The sequence below is a fragment of the Nycticebus coucang genome, chromosome 10 (genome assembly GCF_027406575.1).
Source record: "Nycticebus coucang isolate mNycCou1 chromosome 10, mNycCou1.pri, whole genome shotgun sequence".
Classification (NCBI taxonomy): domain Eukaryota; kingdom Metazoa; phylum Chordata; class Mammalia; order Primates; family Lorisidae; genus Nycticebus; species Nycticebus coucang.
This window is the reverse complement of record NC_069789.1, coordinates 122749759-122764300: the sequence shown is the minus strand read 5'-3', so window position 1 is coordinate 122764300 and position 14542 is coordinate 122749759. Positions and strand designations below refer to the sequence as shown.

Sequence of the window (14542 nt, the reverse complement as noted above, 5' to 3'; positions counted from 1 at the left end):
ATATCTTTGAGCTCTTCTTGAATGCTCCACACCCCACATCTCCCTCTCCTCAGACTCCCTGCATTTCTCTCCCTCCATCTGTGCCTCCCTGTAGTTTCCAGTTTCTCTCTGGTCCCTGTCCCTCTAGCTGGTGGTCTCTCAGGCTCTGTCTGTCTCTGTCTCTGCCCACACATACTTCCCCTTCTTTGTCTTATTTTTTTTTTTTTTTTAGACAGAGTCTCACTTTGTCACCCTGGGTAGAGTGCCATGGCATCATCATAGCTCACAGCAACCTCAAACTCCTGGGTTGGAGCAGTCCTCCTGCCTTAGCCTCTGAAGTACCTGGGACTATAGGCACTCACCGCAACGCCCAGCTAGTTTTTCTATTTTTTGTAGAGATGGGGCCTTATGCTTGCTCAGGCTGGTCTCAAACTCCTGAGCTCAAGTGATCCAGCCATCTCAGCCTCCCAGAGAGCTAGTCGGTTTCACTGTCTTTGCCATCACCCCCAGGACTCACCCTGGGATTTCCGCAGCTCTTCCACCAGACACTGAGCCTCCTCCTGAATCCGCTCCTCCACGCTCCGCTTTCCCATCCCGAAGTCCCTCATGGTGGCCACAGAGAATCTCCGGAGAGCCTTCCATCGGTCCCCATTGGCAAAGACTACGCCTGGAGTGTGGGAAGGATAGGTTGCAGAGGCCCTTGGAGGGAGGCTCTGGGTCCTTCTCCATCTGTTTCCCCCCTTTCCCTGATGCATCCCCCACCTGACCTTCCCAGTGCCTTGGAGGCTCTCACCGTGTCCCTGGAAGACTGGCTCCACAATGGCGATTTTGCCCCGGCCAGAGAAGTACTCAGCTTGGTCCACCAGGGCCTCCCTTATGGCCTCTGTCCCACACAGCATGACTACTGGCCTTGGCCCCAGATATACCGTGAAGACATCCCCGTATTTTTCCTGGAGCTGCCAAGTATACCCACAGCCCAGGTTATATTAGTCAGCACACACCTTAGTGGTCAAACTATTAAAACACTCACATACCGGACTGGTACTTAGAATCTTCCCCAAGACCCAGCAACTAAAGGGTTAGTGACCCAGCCCAGCTCTGCTCTGATCGGTTGGTTCCCTAAATCTAGTGCCATCCCCATTCATATCCTTGAGTCTGGCCAGATTTCTCTGGGATGTCAATGAGAGAGTCATCCTTCTTATGATCACCAGTTTTACCTTCCCTGCTTTCAATTACCCACAGTCAACCCAGTCTGAAAATATTAAATGGAAAGCTCCAGGAGAAAATAACTCACACATTTTAAATCGTGCACCATGTTTAGTAGTGTGCTAATATCTCATGCTTTCCTCTCTGTCCCACCTAGAATGTGAGTCACCCTTTCGTCTAGTGTGTCCACAGTGCTCATCAACATAGAGCTAGAATAAACACTGAGGGCTTTTTGTAAGGTAATATTCTACAGCAACAAAACAGCAAACCACCCCAGTAACGTGGCCAGCACCCACGGACATAATGTTGAGTTGAAGCACAACAGAGTCCATGCGTCATAATTCTATTTCTCCGACAGGAAAGCCCAGATAAAACCAACCTGTGGTTTCATAGTAGCAGGAGGGTGTGGAGGAGTGTGTGGGGAATGGTTGTGAGGACTGCATCTCAATTACATGAGTGTGTGCAGTTTGTGAAAATATATTGAGCTGTGCACAGTTTTAGGGTGATGTTCAACTTCAAAAATGAGGCAGTGCCTGTGGCTCAGTGGGTAGGGCTCCGGCCCCATATAACGACGGTGTTAGGTTCTAACACAGCCCCAGCCAAATTGCAACAACAAAAAAAATAGCCAGGGCCTTGCCATGGGCACCTGTAGTCCCAGCTGCTCGGGAGGCTGAGGCAAGAGAATCGCCTAAGCCCAAGAGCTGGAGGTTGCTGTGAGCTGTGATGCCATGACACTCTATCAAGGGTGACAAAATGAGACTCTGTCTCTAAAAAAAAAAAAAAGAAAATCATAAAAATGGTTGTGTGTGTGGGTGGTGCCTGTGGCTCAAGGAGTAGGGCGCCAGTCCCATATGCCGGAGGTGGCAGGTTCAAACCCAGCCCTGGCCAAAAACCACAACAACAACAAAAAAAAAATGGTTGTGTGTACTTAAAAATGTCTTGCATTGATCTCTGCAAAGCCCTTCACTGCTGTTTCTGTTTCCACTCTTATAGTCCCTATAGTCCGTTCACCGTCCTCCAAGTCAAAGTAATTCTATGAAAATGTAATTAGTTAACATCCCTAACCCTCACCAAGGCCTCCAGTGCTCTCCCTCTTTGTTGAGAATAAGATGTAAAGTCCCTAATGTGGGCTATGTGGCCCTACATGACATGACCCTATTACCCTCTGACTTCTCCTCTGTCTTACCCCTTAGCTCCCCTGAACCAGCCTCTACACCATTCCCTCAGCTTTTCCCTCTTTAGGATTCTGCCAGCAAAATTATTTGGCAGATTGCCATACTAAGTCAGCCAACACTGAAATTGTTAAGATACATAATTTGATTAACTCCATAAAAGTGATGCAAGGTAAATTACCTATGATGACCTTTTTAATAAACAATGCTATGCATGTGAATTGGAGAAACAAAGTTGGTGTTTAATGGCTTTTTTTTTTTTGAGACAGAGTCTCGCTAGAGTGCTGTGGTGTCACAGCTCACAGCAATTTCAAACTCTTGGGCTTAGGCAATTCTCTTGCCTCAGCCTCCCAAGTAGGTGGGACTACAGGCGCCCACCACACCTAGCTATTTTGTTGTTGTTGTCATTGTTTGCAGTTGTCGTTGTTGTTTAGCTGGCCTGGGGTGGGTTTTAACCCACCACCTTTGTATGTGGCCAGAGCTGTAACCACTATGCTACAGGTGCTGAGCCTGTTTAATGGGATGTTAATCCAATGGTAAGCATGTAGTCATGGAGAGCCTGGATGGCCAGGGGGTCCTTCCTGAGTCCTTAAAGCTTCCATCATTAAAAGTTCTACACTCCATGACTCAACATGATAGAGATAAAATGATACAAACTGTAACAAAATATTATGACTGTCCCATGGTTCCTAAAATGGATTATAGCAATGTTTGGTTTGGTTTGTCAAGCTCATACTTCTGGTAAGACAATGAAAACTTTAGAGGATCCATTCCTGGCACCTGATGAATCATTTCAACACCTCCAGAGCCTTCAGTGCTCTCATTCAATGCTACATTCAGTACCTGCTTTCCTACTGGACAGAAGGCTTCCTACGCAGTAAGGCCAATGCCATCATAGTAGCTAAAAGGTTATTAGAAAAGGCATTTATTTCCCTTGTGGAGCATTCCTGGAGAAATCTCCAGTGATGGAAGTGTTGGTTTCTAGATAAGTTATAAATATGGTATCACAAACACAAAGTCATGAGGCAAAGCTAATTCAGTTGATTTGGTTCGCTTTGGTCAAAAGTGTTAGTGATTGACGGTAATCAGATCCACTCCCACTGGGAAATCATGGACTGACGTTATTAAATAGTTACTGGAAGACTCATGCTCCTAATAATACATGTCTCCCACTCTCATAAACTCTGTCATGACTCAGTAGTGCAAAGTTTAACACATTATGACAAAGTATATTTTCTCCAGGTAAAAAAAAGCCCTTCATGACCCATCAACTGAAGACAGCCCACCCCAGAGCTTGAAAGGCAGTCTCACTCTTTCTGGTGGGGTGTAGCAGACCACATAACTCAAAGGACAGGAGAAGTGAGAGGTAAGCCTTGAATTCCCTGTAACTATGAGAAACACCTGTGATGTAACAGCTCGGTACCAGCTTGGTGATAAGGGCATGGGGAAGGGATTCGGCTCTCGCTAACACACGAGCACGTAAGACGAGAACATCAGTGCTTGGTAGTCTCTGCCCCTGTGGTTAAATAGCCACGGGATGGTAGCTATCAGCAGCAGCAGGAGCGGTCAGTCCAGCTTCTCATTCTCATTCTTTCATGGTTTGCTCACTCTGGCTCCTTTGTCCTCCTACCTGCAGGGCGCCTGCCCTGCAACCTTCCTCCAAGACTGCTAAGAGTCACTCTCCTATTGGAACTGTTGCTCTTCCTCGAAGACTGTCTCTCTCTCTCTCTCTCTCCCCCTTGCTAAGACGAGGCCCTCAGGCACCTAAGGGAGTTAATCGCGAGCAAGGTAGCACAACGGTCTGTGTTGGACAATTAGATATGCCGGCCCGACAGTGGGGGGATTCCCAAAGATGGAGGCAGGGACCAGCCCATCCTCAGAGCCTGTCCGTCTGCATCTTACCTTGAGGAAGGACTTGAGTAGGCCCCCTCTGTCCATCTGCAGAAGGTTCCCCAAGAAGGGCAGAGGGGGGGGGTCCTGGTGGGAGGCGGCCATGGGCCTTTGGGCGGCCCTTGACCAAAAGTAGCAAGAGGACTGTGAGGATTGCAAGGGAGAGGAGGACGCTGAGCTCCATGGTCTCAGCCTGACAGTCTTCACGGCAGCGGCCAGCTGAGCCTTTTATCCTGACTCTGCCTCCGCACCCAGTTATGAAATTTCATCCAGTCCCCTCCCCCCTTCTCATCATTGTCAGGAGTGTTAACCTAGAAGAAAGGTGCAACCACCCACCCTTCCTGCTTGGGTGCCACTGTGCCCTATCCCTTTACCCCCTCCCTAGAGGCTGGCCGGGATACGGTAGTATAGATACCAAAATCCACAGGAATGTGCCACTGCTTGAGGGTGACAGTATGTGTTTATATTTGTGGGTGTGGATGGGCATGCGCTTATCTACTTGGTTTGCCTGTTTGTTCATCCTCACATGTGTGTGTTGGGGCTTGCATATGTGTCTGTGCTTGTATGATTTTTAGAACACGAAGGATGTTTGTATTAGAATGTCGTGGGGTGTGTTTCTGTATATGGGTCTGGGTGTGTTATATGCATATTCCTGCACTGTGCAGGCGTCTGTGTATGCATGCCGTTTCACATGGGCAGCCGTGCTTGCCTGTTTATGATGGATGTGCTGGTGCTGTATGTTCAAAAGTGACAGGGGCCAGGCACAGTGGCTCATGCCTGAAATCCTAGCACTCTGGGAGTCTAAGACAAATGGATTGCTTAAACTCAGGACTTCAAGACCAGCCTGAACAAGAGCAAGACCCTGTCGCTACAAAAATAAATAAATAAATAAAAAATAAAAAGAAAAGAAAAGGTAGCCAAGTTATATGACAGACACCCATAGTCCCAGCTGCTCAGGAGGCTGAGGCAGGAGGATCTCTTGAACCCAAGAGTTGGAGGTTGCTGTGGGCTATCATGCCATGGCGCTCTACCCAGGGTGACGGTGAATGAGACTTTGTTGCAAAAATAATTCATTTAAATTTAAATTTAAATTTAAAAAATCAAAAATGAAAGTGGCTGGCCTGAAAAGGGAGTAGTTCAATTAAATCAAATTGGGCCTAACGCTGCCTTTGTACCGTGGCAAACTGTAACCTAATTTAACACATAAACCGCGTGTGTCCACATGTGCAGGTCATTTGTGCTTGCGTGTCGGTGCTGCCCGCCCTTGCCCAACTCTGCGAGGCCTGCACATGTTCAGCGTCTGTTCCCTCCTTCTTCACCAGCCCTTCTATGACAACAACAGGTGGAGCAATGGGAGAAACAGAAGGAGGGGCAAGAGATGCCGAGCGGGGAGGCTCACAGGAAGGAGGTCAGGTGGAAAGAGAGAGCCAGAGACCCGGCAGGTGGAGCGCTCAGGGCCTCTTGGTCTCTGCTCGCTCTGACTAGTTAGGGCTGCGCAGTTTGCTTCCTTCCTCTGGCTGGCTTCAGAGCGCAGAAAATTTCTCTGACACTGTCTTGCCGTTCCTGTGTCTCTGTTTTCCCCTTGAGACTCTGAGTACCAGAGAGAGTGAGTCCAGTCTGACTGATGGGCTCCCCTCTGTCTCCATCGCCACTGAGAGCTGCACATGCCCAGCCTCTGGCAGGGTCAGTCCATAGTTGATGAAAATGGGAACAATGTGTCTGTGTTCACTTATCTCAGCCTGAGCATGACTTTCCACCATCAGGTAGCACCCTTCTCACATTGCTGAACCCAGAACCCTGACCCTGGCACTTTCTTTGACCCAGGAGAAAGGGACAGACAGACACATAATGTTTTCAAGGGGTGGAACCTGTACTTTCCTGACCCTGGAAAAGCACCAGCATGGACTCCCTTGACCCTAGGACCTGGCTCTTGCCATGCTGTGTCATCTGGCACTAAGCTTAGGACCTCATCCTGCCCCCAGAGAAGAACTGATTGAAATGTATGAAGTGCTTTACTCTCAGTTTACTCGGTTACCAGTAGTGGCCTCCCAAATATGCTCACAACCTAACCCTGGAACCTGCTAATGTTACTTATATGACAAACGGGACTTTGCATATGTGATTTTTTTATTTTTTGAGACAGAGTCTCAAGCTGTCACCCTGGGTAGAGTGCTGTGGTGTCACAGCTCACAGCAACCTCAAACTCTTGGGCTTAAGAGATTCTCTTGCCTCAGCCTCCCAAGTAGCTGGGCCTACAGGCGCCCACCACAATGCCCGGCTATTTTTTGGTGGTAGTTGGCATTGCCGTTTGGCAGGCCCAGGCTGGAGTCAAACCTGCCAGCTCCTGTGTATGTGGCTGGCACCCTAGCCACTGAGCTACAAGTCACCCAAGCCTGCAGATGTGATTAAATTAAGGGTCATGTGCTAGAGTGATTATCCTGGGTTATCCAAACAGGCTGAAGATGTAATCATAAGGATCCTTCTGAGAGGGTGGCAAGATGGTCATAAGGAGCCTTAGGAGATATGAAGAAGGAAAGTGGGAGGTGGGGGTGATGCAAAGAGGGCCTGTGAACCAAGGGATGTAGGCATCCTCTAAAAGTTGAAAAAGGGCATCTGGCTCTCCTCTCAGAGCTCCAAGAAGGGGTAAGGGAGGCAGTCCAGCCAACACCTTGACTTTGGCCCAGTGAGATTACTTTAGGACTTCTGGCTTCTAGAATTATAAGAGAAGAAATTGTGTTGATTTAGCCACTAAGTTTGTCATACTTCGTTACAGAGCAACTTGTTTAAGTTTCGCTCATGTTGCTGTGGATACCAGAAGCTTATTCCTTTCCACCAGTGAGACTCGTCCACTGTATGGGTAACCCACAGTTTGTTTACCCATTCATTAGTTGATAGATACTTGGGTTATTTCCAGGTGTTTTTTTTTTTTTTTGACATTTACATCTGCTTATGAACATTTGCACACAAATCTTTGTATGTACATATATTCTCATTTCTCTTGAGTAAATACCTAGTTGTGGAATAAGTGGGTCATACGATAGGTTCACAAACTGTAAGAAGCTGCCAGAAACTGCCAAAAACTGCCACATTGTTCTCTGAAGTTGAAAAAAATAATAATAAAATTCTTTTTGAGACCGAGTCTCAAGGTGTCGCCTTGGGTAGAGTGATGTGGCATCACAGCTCACAGCAACCTCCAACTCTTGGGCTTATGAGATTCTCTTGCCTCAGCCTCCCAAGCAGCTGGGACTACAGGCGCCCGCCACCATGCCCGGCTATTTTCTTGTTGCAGTTGTCATTGTTGTTTAGTTCACCCCAGCTGGGATCGAAACTGAAAGAACCAGACCAGCGCCATCTTAGGAGTTAAGTTTCGCTTTCCTCGCCATTTCACTCAGTAAGTTTCACTTTCCAGACAAGGCCAGGCAAGCCCAGGCAATTCCCCAGAATCATGAGACAACTGCCCACCAATCAGGGACCCCCACCGAACCAATCCAGAAGCGCCACTTTGTTTCAAGCTGTGCACGCCCACCCACTGCGCGGGATCATAAGACCCTCCTGCTCCAGAGCTTGGGGCTCCTGGCTTGGATCCGTTGCAGTGGAGTCCCTGGGAGCCCAAGTTCGAACTTGTAATAAAAGGCCCTTTTGCTTTTGCATCGGACTTGGCTCCCTGGTGGTCTTTGTGGGGGATTTCGAGATCTGGGCACAACATTTGGTGCATTGGCCAGGAAGTCCCCCAAGACCCCTTGAGGACCCCAACCCGAAGGGCCGCTATGTGGTAAGTGTCTGTTTTGTCTGCTGTGGTTGTTTTTAGAAATCTGGAATCTGTAAAAGTGGTCAGTGTAAAGTCAAAGCAGACTCGCTGGAGGCTGCCGGCCAGGGTTGCCGAGGAGATGTCCTGGCCCCTCCTGGAAGGGACCTTCCACCCCCCCTTGAGATGTGGTACCCTCAGTGTGTGGTGTACCCCTCTTGTAGTTTTTCTGGGTGGATGAAGCAGGTCACTCCCACAGCACGGTCAGAGATGGTCGTCCTATTGTTTCTGCAGACTGTCAATTTTGTATGTCTTCAGTGTATTGTGTGTCTTGTGTTATGTTGATATCTTAGTGTGGCTGAACTCAGAGCTCAAAATTTGGGACTTGTGGTGGAAAAAAAAAAAAAGCTAAACTGATTATTTTTTGCAGGACCGAGTGGCCAACCTTCAATGTTGCCTGGCTTCCAGAGGGAACTTCTCATCTCCCCCTCCCTGGCTAAAAGCACTTCCTAAGTAGTTTGATTCTCACAGCGTGCAAGAATCTCCTAACTCTCCTAACCAGAAACCCCACAAACCTTCTGCGTTGCTTTACCCCATTTTGCAGGATAGTGCAGACCAAGATCTACATTGCCCTCCTCCTATCACCCCTTGCTGAATCCCCAGCAGGGCAAACACCCACCTCCCAGTGAAGTGGCGGAGGGAAAGCCTGTCATGGCAAGCCCGCCATCGGTGACCAGGCAGTGAGCTCATCGAAAGGCGGCAGCCCACTTGACTATTGTTCTACCCTTGCTGGCCATGGACCCCCGGGGCGAAGAAGCGAGACCCATCACCGAGCTCTCCACCACCCACCAGGGTTTGCGCCAGTGCTCTCCCTGGGGGCCAGCCATCCCTCCCACAGCGTGACTGCTCCCCCACCCCCTCAGCGTTAGCCCACTGTCCCAGCAGACGGGGTGGGGAGTATTGAGGGCGGGCAGGGCGGACTGTCCCCAGTGTGCCCCAGGCAGGTCCAGCTTCAGGCCGGGGTACTGTTTTTTTTCTCTCCAGGGGCCACGCGAGAAAAAAGCCAAGCGAGCCCACGGGGTCGGTGGCAATGTCGGGTACCCACCCCACCGGTCTTGGAACATGGACCAAGGAGTCTAACACGTGCGTGAGTCAGAGACTCGCATAAAAGCCACGCATTTCTACCATGGCAGTGCACCGATGGGCTCCAGGATGACTGAGAAGGCCCATCGGGGAAGGCGACTCGGAGTCCCCGCCCTTCAAGGCACAGGCCGCATCCCGAGTGTTACAGCCCCCACCCCCACCCCCCGCAGCCATGCTCATGGAATCCTGAGGCCCGGGTGAGGATCAGAACCTTTATTATTGGCCCTTTGCCACTAGTGATTTGTATGAATAGAAAAATATGTTCACAAACTGAATAAATATTCTAGCACATGAATGAAAGCAGCCTTAGACAAAGTTATTAAGTCTTAGCAGTTTTTATCTGGGAGAAAATTAGGGTGTGTGCTTCCCCCTCAAGGTAGAGTCATCCAAAAAAAATTTAGAACTGCTTTATTCCTCAGAAAGTGTGGCCTGCGACGTGTTTGTGCCTGGAGATGGGAGTCTGATGTCTAAGCTCACCTGAGCCTGAAAAATGGGGGTTCCCTGTCCAGCCCTGAGTGGGAAAATCCTGTATCAATGTTGCATTTCATAAATGTCTCTCATTTGTAAAATGTAATAATTTGGTTGTTTAAATTGTCAGGGAAACTGAATCTTTGTCAAAGGATAAAATTCTTGCTTTTTAAACCTTCTAGTTATCAGTTTGGCTGAGTGAATGGGTAACTTCATGGTAAACTGGGATCCTGTTTTGTGGAAACTAAGTTTTTGAGAATAAGAGAAATTAGACAGAAAGGAGAATGGCATCGTGTAAAGAAAGAATCTTGTGTGATAAATTTTGTCCTGAAACAGAATGGTTATGTAAGAAAGTGAAAGGCAGGGCAAAAGTTAAAGAAAGTTTACAATGTTTGTAGATGGTCTGTGCAGGTTAAATGAAGCTCATAAAAGAGAATTCGTGAAAGAATTTACATGTGATCCAGTTGACTGTGTATTTCCTTTAAAATCTTCTGGCTTGTAATTTTCTTTAAACAAATGTTTTAGGCCTTTGATAATTGACAAACCTTCCAAAATAAAAACTCTAAATCTGGGGCTTGGCAGCCATAGGGCAGTGGTTGCAACCCTGGCCATATGCACTGAGACTGGTGGGTTCAAACTTGGCCCAGGCCAACAACAAAAAACACCCACAACTTTAAATTTGGTCTTCTTGAAATATTAAGACCACTGAAAGTCATGGGAAAACAAATTAAACTTATTTAATTTGTTAAAAATATATAGGAAACATTATCAAATATGAAAATGGTAATTAATTTTGTGGTGGATTATGGTTATATATGCTCCAATATTATAAAGCATTTTTCTGTCCTAACATATATTGTCGGTAATAATTTTAATTTATCTAAAAAAAAAAGTATTTATTATGTAACTGGCTTGGTCCAAAGTTTATCCTAAAAAGAAAAAGAAATATTAAGAGAGGTCAACGAATTCTCTTGAATTCAAATTACTGATGTCTTTAAAAATGGAATACCCTTGAACTAAAAGCAGATTTTTAGAACTTTTATTAGAAAGATAACATGTCTATGAGTATTGCTAACTTAACTTCAAAAAGAACAGAAATCAGTTACGTGGAACTGGGCTAGTTTGTAATGGCTTTTTGTTCGAAATATTGTTAATTCTTTCTGTGTTCTGTTTTCCAGAAGTCAAGAAATAATTTTCTGTCTTTTCAGCTATTTGTAGCTTTTTGAGCAATGGGTGTACTTATGAGCAGAGTTTGAAACATGTATTTTTTTCTCTCTCCTTGATTTCTCTGGAATGTGAAAGCCATTTGTAAGTATTCTTAATTTCTGACAATACAGTTATTTGCATAAGTCCGATAAGAATCTGTTTTGTTTTATAGGACATGATGAAGGCACTGGTTATTTTACCAAGGCTTTGGCTGGAACAGCATTTCCAGAGTTGTCCAGACTGCATTAAGGAATTCAGGTTGACTTTTTAGGCCAATAAAAAAAGCCCTTTGGAAAACTGGCCAGATACCTATCAGTAACATTTCCTGATCTGTGGTAAGTAATGAAGGTCGCTTGCTAATGGGTCTGGGAATTGAAATGTGCTTGGGGACCTCAAGAGAAGAGAGATTTACCCAATGCATACAGGTATCTAATGGCACAGATGAAACCTGGGCTCTGAAAGGCTTTCAAAAAGTCCAGCCTGAGATTCCTTATAAAAGGTTCCAGCAAAGCCAATTTTAAAGGAAAGAAGAGCCTAGATGGCTAATAATTAATTATTCTTCACTGCACTTTATGCAAATAATCAGACCCCATATATTAAAGGTACAGTTTATTTTGGCAAATAAGTTAGTTCTACTATAATTTGCCTTTAGTAAAGAGAGAAATTGGAAAGAGAAAAATAGTTTAAAAGGAGGAAAAAGTCAAGAAAAAGTCCACCTGTATTTAGATCCCAGCCTTGTCTGTACTCATAAAATGAGACGTAACTGTTTTACTAAATTGATCTATTAAATGGGACTAAGAGACTGGCCAAAGAATATAAAATTATATATAATAGTTATATTTACTCTGAAGCCTTAAGACTCAGCAAAGGTCGCCTGTTAGCTACACTGGAAAACTTGTGCAGAATTAAATGTTATCCAAAATTACCCAGTAAATGGTGTAACTGTAAACACTGCATTCTACTCTGCTGAATCTGCTGCCAGCCAGAAGCCAAGCGGCCCACTTGTCTGAACTTAAAAGAGGCCTTTGTCAGTATAAGGCTGGCTCTGGGAAGCCAGAAGCTGTTTGCTTTCCAGCAGGAGAGACCAGACATGGAAACAGTACACATGGACCAGGTTGCCACATGGGTTCAAAACACCCACGATTTTTGAAGAAGCGCTGGCTTGTGACCTCCAGAAATTCCTGGCTGAGGAATTAGAATGTGTGCTGTTCCAATATGTCGATGACCTCCTTTCAGGACACCCTACCCAGGAGGGCTGTGCCCGAGGCATGGACTGTCTTTTATGACATCTAGAGGTATGTGACTATAAAGTGTCTAAGTGGAAGGCCCAGGTCTGCCAGCAGCAAGTACGTTATCTAAGATTTACTATTCAGCAAGGGGAAAAGAATCTAGGCATGGAATGAAGGCAGGTCCTTAATCGCCTCCCCACCTCCAAGAGCCAAAAGCAGGTTTGGGAATTCTTAGGCCTGGTCGGCTTCTATCATCTTTAGATCCCCAACTTTGCCTTCTTAGCTAAGCCCTTGTATGAGGCAACTAAAGGAGAGGAGGGAGAGCCCTTGGCGTGGGAAGGAGAACAGGAACATGCCTTCTCCCAGCTAAAGATGAGGCTGATGGCTGCACCTGCACTGAGACTGCCAAACTTGACCAAGCCCTTTACTCTGTATGTCTCAGGGAGAGATAAAATGGCTGTGAGTGTGTTAACCCAGCTGATTAAGTCCTGGCCAAGGCCGGCAGCCTACCTCTCTGAGCAGTTAGATAGAGTGGCAAAAGGATGGCCACCCTGTTTACAGGCTCTAACTACTGCTACTGCTCTCCCTGTGCAAGAAGCTGATAAGCTGACTCTGGGCAGGATCTCAGAGTGAAAGTACTGCACTCTGTGGTCAATTTAATGGACACTAAGGGACATTTTTGGCTCTCTAATGCAACACTCTGAACCAAGCCATGCTCCTTCCAGTCAGTGGAAGAGAGACTGAGCATGACTGTACAGAAGTTACAGATAATGCATACTCTAACAGACCTGACTTGCGTGACCAGCCCTGGACAGATGCAGAATGGGACTTGTATGTAGATAGAAGCAGTTTCGTGACGGTGCAAAGTGAGCGGCAGGCTGGGTATGCGGTGGTTACCTTAACAGAGCCTGTAGAGGCTAAGCCCCTACCCCAAGAAACATTGGCTCAGAAGGCTGAGTTAATTGCCTTGACTGAAGCCTTAGAACTAAGTCAAGGGAAAAATTCCAATGCTTTTCTGACTCTCCAAGTACGCAGGGCATTGTACAAGGAGAAGGGACTATTCAATTCTGGAAAAAAAGGACATTAAGTATCAGCAAGAGATACTTCAGTTACTAGAGGCAGTATGGAAACTCTGGAAGGTAGCAGTGATGCACTATTGTAGACATCAAGGAAATGTTTCCACCATCGCTAAGGGGAACACTAGGCTTGGTACTGAGGCAAAAAGGACTGCATCCCAACCATACCAGGTGTTGTGAGTGGCTCCCCTCATCCCATGGGTTCCGGAGCTCACCCCTATCTACTCCCAGGAGGAAAAAGAATGGTTGGCAGCGGAAAGGAACCAGGAAGCAGAGGGAAGATGAATAAAAATGCCAGACGCACGAGTAGCAGTCCCCCAGATTCTAGTAGCCACCGTGGTGAAGATCTAGTAGATTCTTGGTATATTTGATGAAGTTGCTGGGCCTGTACTTCTACATCTCTCACCTGGCAGCCCTGGCCAAAACTGTCAGTCTACAGTGTGTCACCTGCAGCCAGTTCAACGTGTGCCAAGGACCAACGGTACCCCCAGGAATCCAGTCATCGGAGCAATGCCTTTCGAGAAATTCCAGATCAAGGGACTGAGTTTAGGTCTGGAATCAGAACCTGGTCCCCCTCAAACCAAAGTAGAAAGGACTTTACACCATCATCCTGACCAGTGAAGATGAAAAAAAAATCCTCACCTGGAGTCATCACAGCTAGCTGAATAAAGCTTCACTGCCCCTTGAGAAGTAAAGGTAACTTTAAAGATGTCCAACATGCCCTGCCCCAGCCACATACTGGGAGCTGGCTGGTCAACGCACAGCTGAAGCCTGAGGAAACTCCTCGAGGAACTTGCCTTAATTAAACTTTGGACATTAGAAAAACAAAGAGGGGGGCGGCACCTGTGGCTCAGTGAGCAGGGCGCCGGCCCCATATACCAAGGGTGGCGGGTTCAAACCCGGCCCCAGCCAAACTGCAACAAAAAAATAGCCGGGCGTGGGCGGCGCCTGTGGCTCAGTGAGTAGGGCGCCGGCCCCATATACCGAGGGTGGCTGGTTCAAACCCAGCCCCGGCCAAACTGCAACCAAAAAATAGCCGGGCGTTGTGGCGGGCGCCTGTAGTCCCAGCTGCTCGGGAGGCTGAGGCAAGAGAATTGCCTAAGCTCAGGAGTTGGAGGTTGCTGTGAGCTGTGTGACGCCACGGCACTCTACCGAGGGCCATAAAGTGAGACTCTGTCTCTACAAACAAACAAACAAAAAAAAAGAGGGTTGTGTGCTGCTCTAAGTGAAAAATGCTGTTTTTACACTGATCACTCGTGAATAATGAAAGATTCCATAGCCTTTGTGCAGGAGAGCTTGCAGAAGCGTAAATTAGAAAGAGAAAATAATCAGAGCTGGTGTAAATCTCTCTTGGCTAACAACTCTGATATCAGCCCTGGCTGGTCCCCTGATGTTATTACTCCTACTCCTGACTGTGGGCCCTTGCAT

The 14542-nt window shown here is 47.0% G+C and overlaps 1 protein-coding gene across 1 annotated transcript in view; it reads right to left on the bottom strand.

Moving 5' to 3' along the window:
- LOC128596715 (cytochrome P450 2B6) overlaps positions 1-14542 on the bottom strand; it is a 54391-nt gene that overhangs the window by 14686 nt on the left and 25163 nt on the right. The window contains exons 2-3 of the mRNA XM_053606369.1: positions 773-935; positions 497-646 (exon numbers count right to left, since the gene is read on the bottom strand). Of these exons, the coding sequence (XP_053462344.1) occupies positions 497-646; positions 773-935 (313 nt within the window). The remainder of the gene's footprint in view (positions 1-496; positions 647-772; positions 936-14542) is intronic.